This window comes from Argiope bruennichi, chromosome 10 (assembly GCF_947563725.1).
Source record: "Argiope bruennichi chromosome 10, qqArgBrue1.1, whole genome shotgun sequence".
Classification (NCBI taxonomy): domain Eukaryota; kingdom Metazoa; phylum Arthropoda; class Arachnida; order Araneae; family Araneidae; genus Argiope; species Argiope bruennichi.
In genome coordinates, this window is record NC_079160.1 from 62,621,972 (window position 1) to 62,639,069 (window position 17,098).

The 17,098-nt window shown below is 27.1% G+C and overlaps 1 protein-coding gene across 1 annotated transcript; it reads right to left on the minus strand.

The window, feature by feature from the left end:
- Positions 1–7,026: 7,026 nt before the first annotated feature.
- LOC129989469 (insulin-like) lies at positions 7,027–12,969 on the minus strand. Its single transcript, XM_056098028.1, has 2 exons — positions 12,772–12,969; positions 7,027–7,389 (listed from the first exon to the last, which is right to left on the minus strand). Exons 1-2 carry the CDS (start codon positions 12,923–12,925, stop codon positions 7,199–7,201), a joined length of 345 nt encoding a protein of 114 aa, XP_055954003.1. The 5' UTR covers positions 12,926–12,969; the 3' UTR covers positions 7,027–7,198.
- Between the last annotated feature and the right edge of the window lie 4,129 nt (positions 12,970–17,098).

Here is a 17,098-nt window from a genome sequence, read left to right on the forward strand (position 1 = left end):
CATGGTGAAGATATATATATATCTTTTATGAGGACATAATCAAAACTTTTTAAAAACTTATATATATATATATATATATATATAAATTTTGGCTTATGTTCTCATTACTGAATTGATTTGACTAGAATATGTTTGAAATAACGAGAAACTATTTATTCCGTAACAATATATATATATATATATATATATATATATATATATATATATATATATATATATATATATATATATATATATATATATATATATATATATATCCTTTATAAATAGAATAGTAAAATCCCAAATAATATTTTTATATTTAAAAATAAAATTTATATTTAAAATGTTAATTTTTCTGAACGGAGTTTTGGATGATATAAAAATAGTATGCAGGCAATTCATTATAATCTTTAATTCAAAAGCAGTGAAGCTTAGTTCATTAGAGGAATAAATGTATTTAAAAATTAGTAAAATAGAATAAATCATAATGTACAAAAAATGCTTAACATTTGGTTAAAATATTATCATAACCTGATATTTCTATAAAATTTTTGTTTTGACATAAATTGTTTTCAGTGGTGTAAACAATTAAAGTAAAGAGAAGATGATTGTGATTATTATGATAATTTATTCACGATTCGAAGGAACTTTCATACGTAGATAGGAAGTGGACGAACATTTAATGTGTCCCAATCAATTTTTTAAAAAATGCGTTGCTAAAACAACATGAACATTATCCTGGAAAGTAAAAGTTTTCAAATACTCATCAAATTAAAATATATTTGAAAACGATTAAGGTCAACAATTACTAAATTTCCTTGTATCCGATACTATACTTTTGTGGACTTCAACACTCTATTTGAATTAATAGCTAAAATACTGTTTACTTAAAACATCTGACCAGATATGAAATCTATGAGATCCATCTGTAATAGTATCTTATAGCCTGAAATATAATTCTAGTGAAGCAACTATATTTTATTACTTCAATCTCAAAACTTTTTTCTCCTAAAAATGTTACAAAAATAAAAACCTTGTCTACAGTACAGAAATTAATCACTGCATGCTATTTAAGTGATACAGTGATGTAATTTATTTTATTTTTTTATCTAAACCGTGTACATTGAGTAAAATTTAAAAAATTCAATATACGTATATTATTTTCAATTTCTTAATATTGTATAGTTTAAATATGGGGACATTAATTCCGCGTAGTTTTTGAATTTGCTTTGGAAGAATGTACAATATGGATACCAAATATTCTGGTAATTTCTGTTTTTTTCCATGCCTTCAAGATTAGAAATATTTATTTTAAATAAATGTTACAACTAAAACGCAAATTTTAAGCTTTATATTGTATATGATAAATAAATATACTCTGCATTTCTCTCTACTAAATATAGAGTTGAATGTGTCTGTGGCTATCTATTCTGGCCATCTGTTGTACAGAGTGTTACAGCCATCAAATCTGACATAGATATTTTTTTAAAAGATTATAATGTCTCCCCGGGGCTATTTTTGGAATTTTAAGTAATTACAATTTAAACGCAATTTCGAAGTTTTTCCGCTGTAATTCTCGAAAATATTATTTCACGAAAATAATTTTTACACCATTCTAAAATTATAAAAATTGTCTTTTTAATGATACTAATTTAATTACCGTACAAATATTTCTTGCATTTTTAAAATTTGTTGAAAAATATTTTTCTGCATAACTTTTGAATGTAGATATAAATGCTCAATTAAAATCCAAGCCGTTTTCCTTGTTCTGCCAGATATTTAATTGTGTGATTTTCTTCCTTTGTTGGAAGCCGCATAAGGAGGATTCTGTTTAATATCTATACAGTTTGCGTGTGAAATAAGAAACTTAAGTTAGAGCATCGCGAAAGTTAAATTATCGAGTAATAATAATTCTAACAGCAGAATGATGTCTTAGAACATGATTTGATTAAGATGGTTCGCATACATAATGAAAAGTGCAAATTAAAGGTATTAAAGTAACTCAGGTTTGACATCTGTCGCAATTTCACATTTAAAAATAATTTCATGGGAGAATTCGTCAATATTATGTTAGGAATAAAAGATTTAAATGAATGTATACGCAGCCAGTATTCCGAATGAACTAGCTGTAATAACTAGCAAAAACTGTTGTACTAAAAAACCTAAGCCTACTCACGTACTCTCCAATAAAGGCCTTAACCTTTCTGAACTCGCATAAAAATTATGAATTTTGAGTAAGGCCACGAATACCTTATATGATATTAAAAATTTTTTTACAATATATAGATCTTCGGAATGAATCTAGCATTGTATCAGAATTTGTCGTGAAAATATGTATTTTAAATTTCTTTTTTTCCGAAATATTGAACATTAACCTTAACCGGCTAGTCGGACCCGCCATTAAGTCACACCTTTTAATCTGATTGAGCCAACTATTGCGACAGCCTTCCGGTGAAAGGCATGTCCCGACATTGATAGGAGGTAGCCGACCTCCACCACTTTTGTTCCCTCCCGGGTGAGAACCAACCACCGTACCGTAAGCTTCTCATCCTTATCTCTGAGGTGCCCACTATTGGAAGTTCCGACTACTGAAACCGAAATTTGACAAGGAAATACAATTTTATGCATAAGATCTCACAGCAAATTTCATTGATTTAAGTCAATGCATTTATACACATGCAAAAGTTTAGACGGGTAGGCAATTAACCCTTTGTATGATTTAGTTTTATAGATAAGCCCTTAGTTGCTAAACCTGTATACCAGATTTTATCTATTTAGCTTTTTACGTTATTATTATTAAGTTTACTTGCACTTAAATAAACCATATAACAGATTTCCTCTGAATGGATTCCTATCAAAATTTGACAGAAATTTATAAATTTGATTTGAAGTTCATGCAACAAATTTCATACATATATGCAAAGCGTTCATGAGTCATTGCGATCACAAGACAGACAAACATAATGGCATTTTTTTTTTTTTTTTTTTGAACTCATGAGGTCTGAAACGAGGAGATTTGTCAAATACCTTATTCTAATTTTCGAGGATTAGAACATTTACTTTATCTATACTCTGCGTATGAGAAAATAAAAAATTGAACTTTATAGCAATTGATATAAGATCATTTATTAGATTTATGTTGTGTAGGGAATGAATATGTTTTGCACACAAATAATGAAACTTCAAATTGTGCGGTGTAGCAGCGTCAAATCTTTATTTGGTTTCAAGTCAGAAAGGAGCAGCATTATACTATTACAAGATGATCAACAATACAAATAACATAGGCTTAAAAGTAACAAGAATATGAAATAAAAAACACTTTGAATAAATTTTTAACTCGATTGTGATACAAACATTTTGTTTTAACAATAATCTTTATAATACTTTAAAGACTGAGAAACATTTTCTTAAAAAAGGAACATATATTTCGTATTGATAATGTACTTTTAGCTATTTATTTAATTTTTGTTGTACTCAGTTTAACGTTTTTCAGAATTCTTCGAAGAAAAATTTATTGTAAAAATTATTTACGAATACGATTTTAGATGATTATTTTGGTGAAACCGATTATTTCATGGTAGGGGAAACAGTATATTTAGTAATAAACAATCTAGATGTTGAACCACATATGCAAGGTTATTAAATGATGCATACACTGAGATTTCTGCAATAGAAAAATCTTAGATATAATTAAACATAAATAATAATTATCAAAAATTGTTTAAATTGCAATTATTTTATATTATATCGTTTAAACAATTATTGAATATTAACTGAGTATAAAAGATATTATAATAATATATCACCTTCATTATATAATACCTTCTTACTTTTACGAACTCTAAAATTTCACAAAATATTGAAAAAGATATTCGGAACACAAATGCCTCATTTCTGCATTTCGTGAATACCAAAGTGGGATGTATACCACCAAACAACAAAAAGAATTATGAAACTTTAAAGAACATGACAGCTATCATTATTTATCTTTAAAAATTACATCATTCTTTTACGCAAATACATAGAGATAGATAAACATACGTTTTTAAAGCAGTATGTACAACTACATCAAGAATTCAATTCATTATATTAAACATCATATATACATAGACTAGATAACATCTTTGAGAAATAGCATACGTTGTAGAGATAAATAGAAGTCAAATAGATAGAGATAAATAGAAATTTGATATTTGAAAAATAAATCTATAAAATTGTAGAGCGAAAAAGAAAATTGGAAAAATTCGACAACTGGAAAGCCAAAGATGAAGAGTACATCTATTATGGAGCTAATTGGCTCGGTTTGTACGTGTGGGCTCTCTGTATTGTCAGTGCTGACAGTAATAGTTGAAATTATCACTTTTTAACTGGCAGCAAAGAATTTGCTACAGATAACTATTGAGATATTTATCGCATCTGCATCAAAAAATGTGAAAGAATAAATAAGAATTCATTATAAGCACCTACTATATTTTAAATATATTGAAGTCTACGATTCTAGATTATAAATATTTTACAGGGTAGGAACTAATGCTGGATGTCAATATGGAAATATGTACAATAATATATTACACTTTTAGCACCAAGTATCAGCTTTATTTCTGACTTATCTACTCTATCTATAAGAAATCAACACAAATATATAAAAATATGCTGTATCTTTTAAGATACACGGTAAAGCAGATTTCGATGTATAAAACCCTTACTTTCAGTTTTGAATAGATCTAGCATCACCATACTTTACGTCCTTTTTTTAAATATAGGAAGTGAAAATGTGAAATATTCACGAATCTTTGCTTTTGTAAATCATTTTTGAAATTTGTGTACATTTATATATAAGCATGTTGCGATGTGTTTTACTGAAGTTCAAACTCATAGAACATCCTTTATAACAAATATTTGCCAATATATTTTTATTTCGTGCAAAATGTTTTGCACCATATGTGTCCTCTACTTTTAAAAACTCTCCTTTATTTCAGTTCTTCTGAATTACAATTTTACAACTTCGGGATCAAAACTTTTTCTAAAATTGGCTAATGTCTGGTCTGTCATCTGATTTTATTCGAAGTTGGCTACATTTCTTATTTCAACTTTCTTTTCCAAAAGACAATAATTCCCTTATCGTTCTTTCCAAATTCTGATGACGTTAAATTTTATCATTTTCTTCAGAGTAAATTAAAGAATTACATCAATGAGAAATATTCTTTTCGATTTTGCCAAATCTGATAACTAGATAAATTGAAATGTTTTGTCATAATTTTAGTTATTTTTTGAGTTATTTTTACTATATAATTTTAATTTATTTCCTCCCAATACAGAAATTTTGCAGTTTTTCTGCAAAATAACTGAAACATCATAATCGGTTGCTTTCCTTTACTTCTTAGCATTACCTTTTCATTGTTAGAGAGTTCAAAGAGTAGCTAAATGCAAGGATAAAAGAGACAAAAGTTGTTGCAAAATCGTATAGTAATTTGTCGAAATATGTTAAGAAGTAACTATAATAGGTTATTTATTAAAAGATCGAGAAAGATAATAATTTTAAAGCGAAGAAAAATTTATGCAATTTGCTCTTAAATTAGAAACCTGCTTTGAATTAAGAACTTTAATGTACAATTGGATAAAAGCTGGTAAGCATATCTTTTGATTATAAAAGGATGATTAACACTTGAATATTTTTGATAATTTGAATTTGTTTTATAGTCCCTATTTCAGAACAATTGAAAATTTCGCATTGTTTTCTCTAAAATAGAATATAGATATTCTTGATAAAATTTAGCCTGATACAATGACGATTTAAGAAATACCTAAAAAATATTATGAAATAATCATTGATTCAATAAAATTTGGAACACTGATTTAAGTTGATAGAAAGTAATAAGTTTTTTATGGCTTAATAAAGAGATTTTTTGATGGTTTGTTTTTTATTTAGTTGTGAATAAATATTAAATCAATTAGTCTTTTTCTAAAAATTATTTAAACATTAAATTACATATCCTGTTTTATCTTGAAACATTTTCCCTAAAAGCTAACTTTCATTTCACCATTTTTGGTTCATTTGATCTCATTAAAAAATTTATTTTATCATTAGCAATGAGGGAATGTCACCATCTGACAGTATAAGAAAAAAAGTTTTTTTTTATTTAAATTTTTTTCCATACTGCCTTATTTATATATATAAAGCCATCTTTAAATGATAGGATAGGATATTTATAAGTGCTCTGTAATTAAATAATTTCATAATTTGGAATATATTGGTTTTATATTAGGTTCTGAACACATATAGTGATATTATTTTTAAATGATAGTTAATTTCCAATTAGCTTTCAAAGCAGATAATAATTTTACTTTGAACTGATAATTAATTTAAAATTAATATTGAACACAGATCGATAGAGTTCTGCATAAAAAGAGAGACAAATTAAAAAAATACCATCAGTTGTTATTTACAGCTTGTAAATATTGAAAACCTGTTTTAAATTCCTATCAGAGCTTAAACTAGTTGTAAAGATACCCTCACATCAATGGCTCGTATTTCAATAATAGTAAAAAAAAAAAAAAAAAAAAAAAAAAAACCTTTTACTGATGTAATTTTCATAATTCCGAAGCATACATCATACTGGAATGCACAAATCAATGAGTACCTGGTAATATTTTATAAAATCTTAAGTTGTAAGAAAATTATATCAAAATTATTTTACTGTTAAAATAATATTTCGATCAAAAATTATTAAATTAATATTCTGATTCAGTAGTTTTTAAAGTGTTCATTAAGTTAAAAAAAAATAGCCCAAAAATTCAAAAGTTACGAATTTTTTCCTTTTTGGAAAATGCAAAGCTTTATTGTTCATTTTGTTTCACCAAATAATCACCAACAGAAGGAACATTTTGAATTTTGTACCAACAGATTAAAATGTCATAAATCATAGTAAAACACTATGAGACTCAATGCTCTTAAGTTACTGAAAGAATTTAAAAACATTTAATGCATATCACAAAAAACATATGAGTGATCAAATAGATCAATGCATCATTAGATAATTCGAATTGAAAATATATGTTTGACCAGATAAAAAATTACAAGAAATTTAAGTCAATTTCAATTAAAGCTTTCATTATTTAATGTTAAAAAATAGAAGCTGCTCATCAATGACTAAAAACAAACAAAGTGTCCTTTTCCAGTCGTATCCGGTTGTCCTCGAAGATGGTGAGCAGTCATTTAGTCGGTCCTGCAGTATGAGAGCAGGGTGGATGGGGAGCAAGGTTTTCTGCAACATTCGTCGACAACTCCTCCTGGTTGAAATCGTTTGTAAAGTGGGGAAGTGGGCAGCTGGTCTGAGCTGGTGTGAGATTCAACTTCATCTCGATTTCTGGGTGAAAGGGCGACAGCGACCCAGTTCTGGTAAGGATCTGAGGGAAAAAAAGGGTTGTCAGAATAATTGCTAATATTCAATACATTTTATTGTTTGATAGAATGGCTTTGCATGTTATCCATTTCTGTAGTATATGGTATCCATTTCTGTAGGTCAATGACATTATTAGATAGTTGTTGTTATTTATAATGGCACTTGCCATGGACAAGCTCGCTGACGAAGTCAGCGCTTTTAAGCCAAGGGAGCGTCTCTTGTTTTAGTAGCACCAACTAAGGCCAAGAGTACGGCTTAACTACTCACGCATCACATTCGCTTGCACAACCCCTTTTTACAAGGTTGGCACATTCACACATCTCACAGATAGAACAGATGAAGAACCATACCTGAACCGGGACTCGAACTCAGGACGCCCCAGTCAGGGGGAAGACGCGCTACCCCTATGCCAGGAAGCCGGATGCTTACAGAGTAAGTAGCTCTAATCAAATTTTTGTAGTAGGGCCATTTTTAGAATTATTTAGCTTAAATCAGTTGCAAAATCTGAGTGTCAGCTGCGCAGCTAGGCATACAGATCTCTAAGTAAATGTTTGTGGTGAGAGCTATTTTTAAGTTATTTAGGGTAAGTGAGTTGAAATAGAATCAATAGATATATGTTCCTTATAAGATCCCTTTTGGATCTTTTTGAAACAGTTCTGTAACCCAAAAATTACGTCATTTCTGTCTGTAACAGCTAAGTTCGTTAAACTTCCCGAGCCCTAGGGGTATATTGAAATGGAAATGGGAATTTTGAACTTCAATTGAATGACAAGGACTATACCAGTGTCGACACTCTCCTCTCCAACTTTCAAAGCAGCGGGAAGTTTATTCCGCGTAGACTTGTTGGTAACTTGTGATATGAAGCAAACTCACATTTTCTAATTAAAGCACACTGAAAAAAAAATTCTGCGTTTAGTGACAAACTTCTAAAAAATTTTCAAATTAATAGAAACTTTTTTGGAATTAACTTCAAGAAATTCAATTTCAAAATTTTGAAAAATTGACAATGTAAAACTTTTCTGAGGCAGAAAGAAAAATTTTTATGTGGAATAATTATTTTTCTTACATCTTTTTGTCCATGTTTTTTTAATGTAAAGGTTGACTTGAAAAAGCACAGAGAATTTGAGTGGTGAAATTTTATATTTAGTTTTATATGTATAAATCTGTGTAAATTTTCCTCAAAGACAACAAAGGGAAGATGTACCTTTCTAAATGGAATTTTCACTATGTTTCTCTTGAAAATGAAACTAAACTAAATCACATATTTCCTAAATATTATATCATTCCTATTATTAACACCAATCTCGCAACACATATCAGAGATCATGATGGTTTGGCAAAGAAGTTTCGGATACCGAAGGGGTTCCCATTTAAATAAAACGATTCTGTCGTCAGAAAACAGCATTAACTAATGGTGTGAACTGAATCCATTTTGATGAAATGCTCTCTCACTGAGGAGGCGCGAAAGTTTTTAGAGCAGATACCATTTGAAACGTCTTACTCAGTATCTGACCACGTTACAAAATTATGAGAACTGTAAAAAAATATTTCATATTGTTTCAAAATATTGCATAAATATAACTAAAGAAAACGCTAATACCCCAGAAAATATAGTATATATTTTCAATTATGTTCATTTTTCGTATCTATTTGATGCGTAGTCCTTAATGCTTTAGAATGTATAAAGCGTGATTATTTTTTCTATAGTACATAATTCTTGCATGTTAGGAAACGGGAATATTTTACCATGGATTAAGCAGAGCAGTGAAAGCTGATAATGCATTTTTACTTGGCTTGCATAATGATTACTTAACTGGCTGTTTAAACTACATAGCAGGCAGTTATTTTACATTTTTGCATTGGAAAGAAAAAAAATCCTTCCAAATCCATAAATTCGTACCTCATTCAAAAATAAGAAATATCAATATTCCTCTTATTATTGATTAGTTAGTAAAAATTAAAAAAAAATGTTCGCCATTTAGCGAATAAATATTATTTGAAGTGTTCGTATTAAAAGTAACTGATTTTATTTATATGGTTTAACCTAAAATTTCCCCTTTCTGAATACCAGTTCCGGCTTGTTACTTGATAAATGATCATTTTAGAACCTTTCTTGATGCAAATAATTACCAGAAAATTGAATTTAGTGAACTTCTGAGCAATATACTATAACAAAATTAAGCTATAATTATTTTTAATCTTTTTTTTTTCGCTATCAGAAAGAAAAATAAATTATAGGATAAAAATTATTTCTTCAAAAATTACAGAATGGTTCGATATTTCACAGCTTATTAATAATCTTAAATATGAATTGTTAATTAGTTTTTTTATCGTTTCAGAATATCAATTCAGTTTGAAAAATAGAAACATTTGATCGTATTAAAATGTTCAGTTTATGAAAAGAAATCAAAAGCAATTTTTTATTTCAGAATCTTTTAATACCAAATAAAGAAAAGTAAGTACTCTTTAAAATAATGTTTTAATTTTTTTTCAAAAGAATACAAAATTAAATGTTTTGAAATATTGTTAAAAAAAATAAGTGTAATTTTAACTAGTTTTTGAATAATTACAAAAACGATATCAAAAAAAATACAATTTTCTTGCAAGATTTTTCAAAATTATGCATCGAATTTCATGTTATTTAAAATTTGAACTTACATTTTTTTCTCCTAAGTAACAAATATAAAGTGATGTGAAGTTCATTTCAGTTGTAGAATAGTTAATGAAAACAAATTCATAAAATAAATCAAATAAAGCACACAGTTATAAGAAAAAAGACATTCATCGAAGAAATAATTTAAGGCAACATTCAATAATTAACACACATTTCAAATAAAACCAAATACATATCTTCAAAAAAATATAAATCATTTAAAACTTAATTCTATTTTTTAAATTTCATTTTTGTATCTTAAACCTCAAAATTCGTAATTTCTTTCTGTATACCATTACCTTAAATGTTGCAATAGTATGAAATAGGATAAATTTTTAAAATTATAAAAAATATTCTTTAACTGTACATTTTTAATTTAAATCTATTTAATTGCCTTACGTATGAATGATTTTAACTTCTAATATATCTTCTCACAAACGTCATTTAATCATATAACTGCGAATTATACGTAAACTTTATTCACATTAAAGGATGGAAATGCTTTTGTAAAAGGGGTAATTAAATGCAATTGGAGTTTAGTATAATATAATCAAAAGCCGGGGAAACTCGATATAATTTATTATAAGCGGACAATCATATCGTAGTCTGAGAAATTGTGCGAAATAAGTCGGTCTCAGTTTCTATTTGATAGAGTAATCTAAATACAATCTAATACAAAGATTGTTTGTATCTAAATACAACATTTCTTTGCACAAACCTTTTCTTATATATTAGTCATGTCAATCTTTTTCAATTTGCATCTGTCTTGCAATTATTATTACAGTTTATTAATTTACCGAAACTACGACCTTTCAGTGTTAATGTCTTTCTACCTAAAATTTTCAAGAAATTTATGATATATCAGTATAAATTCCTTACAAACTCGTTTATTTGGAAATTTAATTTGAAACAAACTTAATGTTACTTCATAATTTTTGAAATGAAATATATAATAGATTTATCTTCTTAAACAAGAAAATTTAAAATAAAAAATAGTTCGAAAATTTATTTATTTTGTAATAAAAATTTCATGTCTCTATAAATTAAAGAAGGTTTTCCGTAACTTTAGCAGCAATTTGTTATTCAAATTTCCCAAAAATATCAGCGATTTTGATAAATAATTAAATCATAAAAAATTAATAAAAAATATTGAATTAAAGGTGTTGTATTCTGTGATTGAATGTTGTTAATTTCTTTTCTCTTGTATCATGTTAAATCAGAGAAAAATATTAAATCTTGTATAGCAGAGAAAAGTCTTTTTTTTTACTTACGTTTATGAGAAGAGACTAACTGATGCTTTTAATTTACAATGTATTATTTATAAGTGTTTAGCATACGGCATGCAAGTATTCTATAATTAAGTGTTTCTAATATCTTTAACCTCTCGTTCAAGGAAAGCATAGATATAATTTATTTTTTTACGTAGGCTCAGGAACAATGTCTAACTGATACATTTAACTGATTATGCCTTATTTGCATGCACCTGGGTTTGTTCCGTGTGGAAACAAAATTTCTCAGGCCTGTATCGACTGAAAAATATGTTAAAGAAGATATAAGATAAAAGTAGAAGATAAAGATAAAAAAAATTCTTATTACAAATTCATATAAAAACCATGTAATCCTTGCAAAATCCATTTTAAAAAATAATTTCAAATATAAATTGTGTATAATTTTCTGTAATAAGTAATATGAATTCTGATATGATTAATAATAAATAAATATATGCTTTCTTGCATTCAGTTTAGCATTTTCGTAAATAATAATAATAATAATAATAAATTAGATAAATTAAAGATAAAAAGAAATTTCCCCTTGCTCGACTCGGATTGATGGTTAAATAAAATAATTTGAGTTATGGTTAAACTAAAAGATAGCTAAATTTTTTGACTCATTTGTCGTTGAAAATCAAGTCCCTATCGGAATTTATCTTATACTGGCAGAACAGATAAACGATCTTTAATCAGATAAAGCCTAAAATGCTTATTATATAAATGACGTTACAAGATATTGACAAACAACTTTCTAAATAATTATTTTTGTTTCAGTGACAAATGGGTTATTATTACATTTATGTCGTGAAAACTGAGAACTCTATATTTTCTTAGTGTACATACTAAAACTTGGGGAACTAATGACACGGAGAAAAAAATAATAAAAAGAAACAGAATTTAATCAAAATTTTCCTTTGATTCTAATCTTCGAGCTCTTTGCTTTACTTTGCCTTATATGCATTAATGATTGGGTTTTTATTATAGTTATAAGTGTCTGTTGTTTATATCATTTAGAATTCCTAATCAATATGCATCTTAACAAGAATTGAATTGCATTTACAGTGTGATACAATTCATAAATTCATAGAGTTTTCATTTCATTCATTCCCATGTATAATAAAATTCATGTCATAGAAATTTTAAGTCATTTGACACCTATTTTCTCCTTTGCAATTTCCTGGCAAAAGATTATCTTTCATTCTAATTCGCCCTATACTTCATTCAAAAAATCAGTTCATTACCAGTTTGCCGTTTAGGATTAAAGAAAATTATAAAATTAGCCTTCCACATTGGGAGGTCTAGATTGTTACTTGAATCAAATGTGGACTTACAAAGTATTTATCTAAAGAAAGAGTTAAACAAAATGCTAGCCTCTCAAGCAGAATTAGAATGCTTAAGGGACTGACTGACTGTAGTGTCACAATATGGATGTGGAAAAGGATGATTCAAATGGGACACTTACCAATCATGGGAGGAGCCAAGTTCCTTCTTCCAACGTTGTTGGTTTCACTGGGGTCGTAGTATTCGCCGTTGCAGAGGAGGCTGAGAGTCTCTACAAGCATTCTTCCACAAACACGGATTGTGTCTCCTCTCTTCACTAACCGTTTAGGGTCCATGATGGTAGATCCTTCGGCCACTATGGTCAAAGCCCAAGCGGTGAACAGCAATACTAACTGGGAAAAAAGAAAAATTTTAAGCACGTATAAAACAATGCTGGGATTAAATTATCTGAAATTTTCAAGTTAAAATAAAAATTATATAAATGTGCATTTAATTATTTATTGTTTTTCCAAGCAATTTGATCAAAGTAGAACTTCATTACTATTTCAATACATCAAAGTAAAATTACGAATTTTTTTTCTCACTAAAATTTTATTTTATTGTAGTAGATTTTAAATGAGACTAAAATTTTTTGATGGAATAGTTTATTCCATACATAATTCAAATCATTGTAGAAATTAAGTTTCTTTTTTTTAATAAATTGGATTCAAAATGATTAAGAAATAGTTAAACTATATTGAATTTCATGTTTATTAATTACACTTAATATTTCTTAAATATATATTCGGAAGTATTCACAATACTGATTTCTCAGAATAGAAATAAAATGAATGAATATATGTGGTAACATTCTATATAGTGTAGTAATATAGGGTATGAATATGGTTTCGTAACATTCTATAAACTTTAACCATTTCAATTGATATAAATAATTTTATTTTATAAAATTTCTATCATATATATTACTTGTTTTAGAATGTTTTAGATTAATCGTTTCATTTACTTTACAACCAATCTAGATTACAACTTCTGACTTAAGATTGGACTTTCTTTTTGATTCATCTAAGATAACATGGAAATTTTGAATTATTTTGTAAATTACGTGGAATTTTTCAAACCCATTTTAAAGCATACGAATGACTTAATATTAGCTTAAGAAACTATCAATCAAAAAAGTCTTCAGGCCGGATTCCTCATTTTTTTCTTTATGGTTACATTTTTGCATTCAACATAATATTTATTTCTAATTTGGTTAATATTAGCTTGTAAGTTTAAAAATTCAAAAGTTTTTAAAGTACGACAAAATTAATATATATTTATGTTTCTAATCGCCAAAATCCAAATATTAAATTCAAGATTTAGTGACTCAAAATTTTTTAGCAAATCCAACGCATAGTTTAAAATGAGATTAGGAGTAATTATCATTACTAAAAATTATAAAATCTTTGATTTTTATTGATGACATTTTGAAGTTTAAAATAAAATGGAAGTTAATATTCAGTTTTGATGTCATCATTTCAATTCATTTAAAATTTCAATCATATTTTTTATCAAAATAGTAGATACGCTCTAAAGTAAGAGACTTACCTTGAGCATTTTTGGTAAATGAAGCATAGAAGCTGAAGTCTTCACTGAATTCTTGGTCACTTCGCTGTTGTCCCTCAACTGGTGAGTGTAGCGCTTTAAATACTCTTTCAAATGCTGCAATGCGTCAATGTATTTCCAAACATCAAAAATAAAATCGCCTTCGCATCAGCATCAGATGTTGAGTGTTATTCTTGGGGATTATTATTCCTGAAATATGAGATGTCTTCTTATTGGTCAGTGGATTAGTGCCTTTCCAACTGGGTGGAGCTTAGAGGATATCTGTATTTCAACGGGGACAAACAAATCCGAAGTGTTTTGAAATGCAATCATCTAATAGATCGGATAAGTATTAATTATAATAATGATTGTTTAGATATTTACGCAGCATCATAAATGTGGGCGGAGTTTTTGTTTCTCAAGAATTTGTTGTGAGTTCGAATTTAGAAGTTTTTTGGTAAGTTAATAACTGAAAGAACATTTCTGCTAAATGAAATCTAAATAAAGAATATAACGTAAAACATTTTCTGAATTAAAACTGCATATTACTTACCCTTTTAAATATTGCGTCAACTTATTATAAAAAGTCGTCAATTATTACCTTGATTAAAGGAAAATATGCAAATAAAAATATTTAATTAGGTATTGTATGTTTTAAGCTTTATATTTGTATTGACACGTTGGTTTTAACTTTTGTATTTTGCTCCATTCACATAATGAAGTTGTAATTAAAGGCATTGAGAATTACTGCATGTTGGTATATATTTATATTGCTACGTTTTAAAATACTAAAAAATAATTCAAATTTATATATTGGAGAATTTTATTACTTATTTTATTTATCATAAAAAGAGGATAAACATTTTGATTTGAACCTGCAATTAAAGCATGGGAAATTCTCGTGCACTTTTCAATATTTTTTCTAATTCAAATTTTGCTTCCGGATTTCCCTACTATAATGGCTAATAAAATTATAGAATTATGTCACTAATAATCACTCTTTTCTGATTTACATAATAATCCATCTGAATATTAAATTATGCAAACGTTTAAAAATGTCTCTTTAAAATATTTGATTCATTTAAAACATTTAGTAAAATTCACCATTCTATTCAAAAGCAATTTCATCATACATACATTTTTAAATAAAATTCCGAATGAAATATATCAATTATATAATATATTTGTCAGGTTTAACATGATTATTTTATCCGAAAAATTATGTTCAAATACTTTTTAAAGAACAGATACCGATTTTGTTTATCTTTGTAATGAAAACTATTTTGAGCATAACGAACATTATTAATTTAATAACAGTCGTACAATTGTAGTCTGAGAATTGTCACAAAAAAATTTGAAGCACCTTATGACTATTTATAAATTGATTCTTTTGTCACAGTACAATTTTACCTATTCAAGAAAACTAAATTTTAAAGAATTTGATCTACATTTAGACTAATTTCTTAACCGTGAACAATGAATTTTAGCTTTCAGCTTAGCGGGATGGTATTCCTTTTATATTAAAAAGAAACGACGTTTTGTGAATATGGTACTCGGATTGCACTGAAAAAAAATTTCATTGTGAATAGTTATAACGTTTATAAAAATTTGCTTCGGATATGTTTGTATACAATTGTGACTTTTCCTACAAGAGAAATCTTAGAAAAGCTACTCGTATTTTGATAAAGACTGAAAAAAAATGCGAAAAAGAAATTTTTGTTTTTCAAAATTTCTTAGAAATGAATATAGTTATAAGTGTTATTCCTTTCAAATATATGAAAGAGTGTACTTGTACGTCACATATTAGCAGGTAACTTGATTAGTATGCGTCTTACAATTGCCTTTGATCTGATCATGAATTTGTATTGTTAATATATAATGTTGATTCGATAATAACAAAGTATCTGCTTTTACCGCTAATGAAATAAAAATGGCCTTTAAAAAAAACTTGGCACAATGCCTATGCTTTAAACCTAGACTTGTTTCTTAGAACATACACGTATTTGAAAAGGAATGGTTTGAGAATGTGCTATTGCATAATTATAGATGTTCTATTCACGAAAAAAAAAAATAGAGAATAGTAATATTCCAGTTGCTTCATTCTGCTATCGCTTAAGAATCTTATTAAAATTGATTTAAATAAGAAAAATAAAATTTTATTTTCTAATTTTAAATACAATAATTTTATTCTAGAAATTATTATTATTATTTTATTTTATTAGTTGCCAGATAATTATCCGGCTGACTGAAAAAGTAAATCTTTTTTGTCAAAAATTCATTTTCTGGCAGAAAAAAAAAATATATCGTTTGTAAAAGAATCTGATAATTTATTTAAGTTATATTATATCTTAATTGTTGGCAACGTTTAAAGTTATTAATTTTATGGAATTTTTAAAAATATCGTTTGTTATTTCATGTGTTAATTTGTTTGGAATTCTAATCGTGGTGCGGTATATTGAAAAATATCACATATTTATTTCAAATTTTAAATGGAAATTTTGGAATATATATTAACACTGTAGCAAATTTAAAAGGTAAATGAACACAGATTTTTGTTCGATTAACTCATCAATTAGTTATCCTTCTGAGTTAGCCAAATGGAAAGTTCCAAAGCGTCGCAGGATAAAAGGAAAGGTAAGGTTTTTAATAATATTAATATAGTGTTATGAAATGTCTCAATAAATATAGAATGCCATTACAAATAGATATAAAATTTAATGTAATAATTAAGAACCTTAATTAATGCTGAAGAATTCAGATTGCTATTCTTGCCTTTAATTAAATCATCAGTTAATGACAAGTATTTAGTTAAACTAGATACTAGATAAATATGCATTTGTATATACAAAGCTTGCACAACTTTACAGGAAGCTTAAAAGAAAATCTGCACAGAATAATACGGATATGTAAATTTATTCATAATT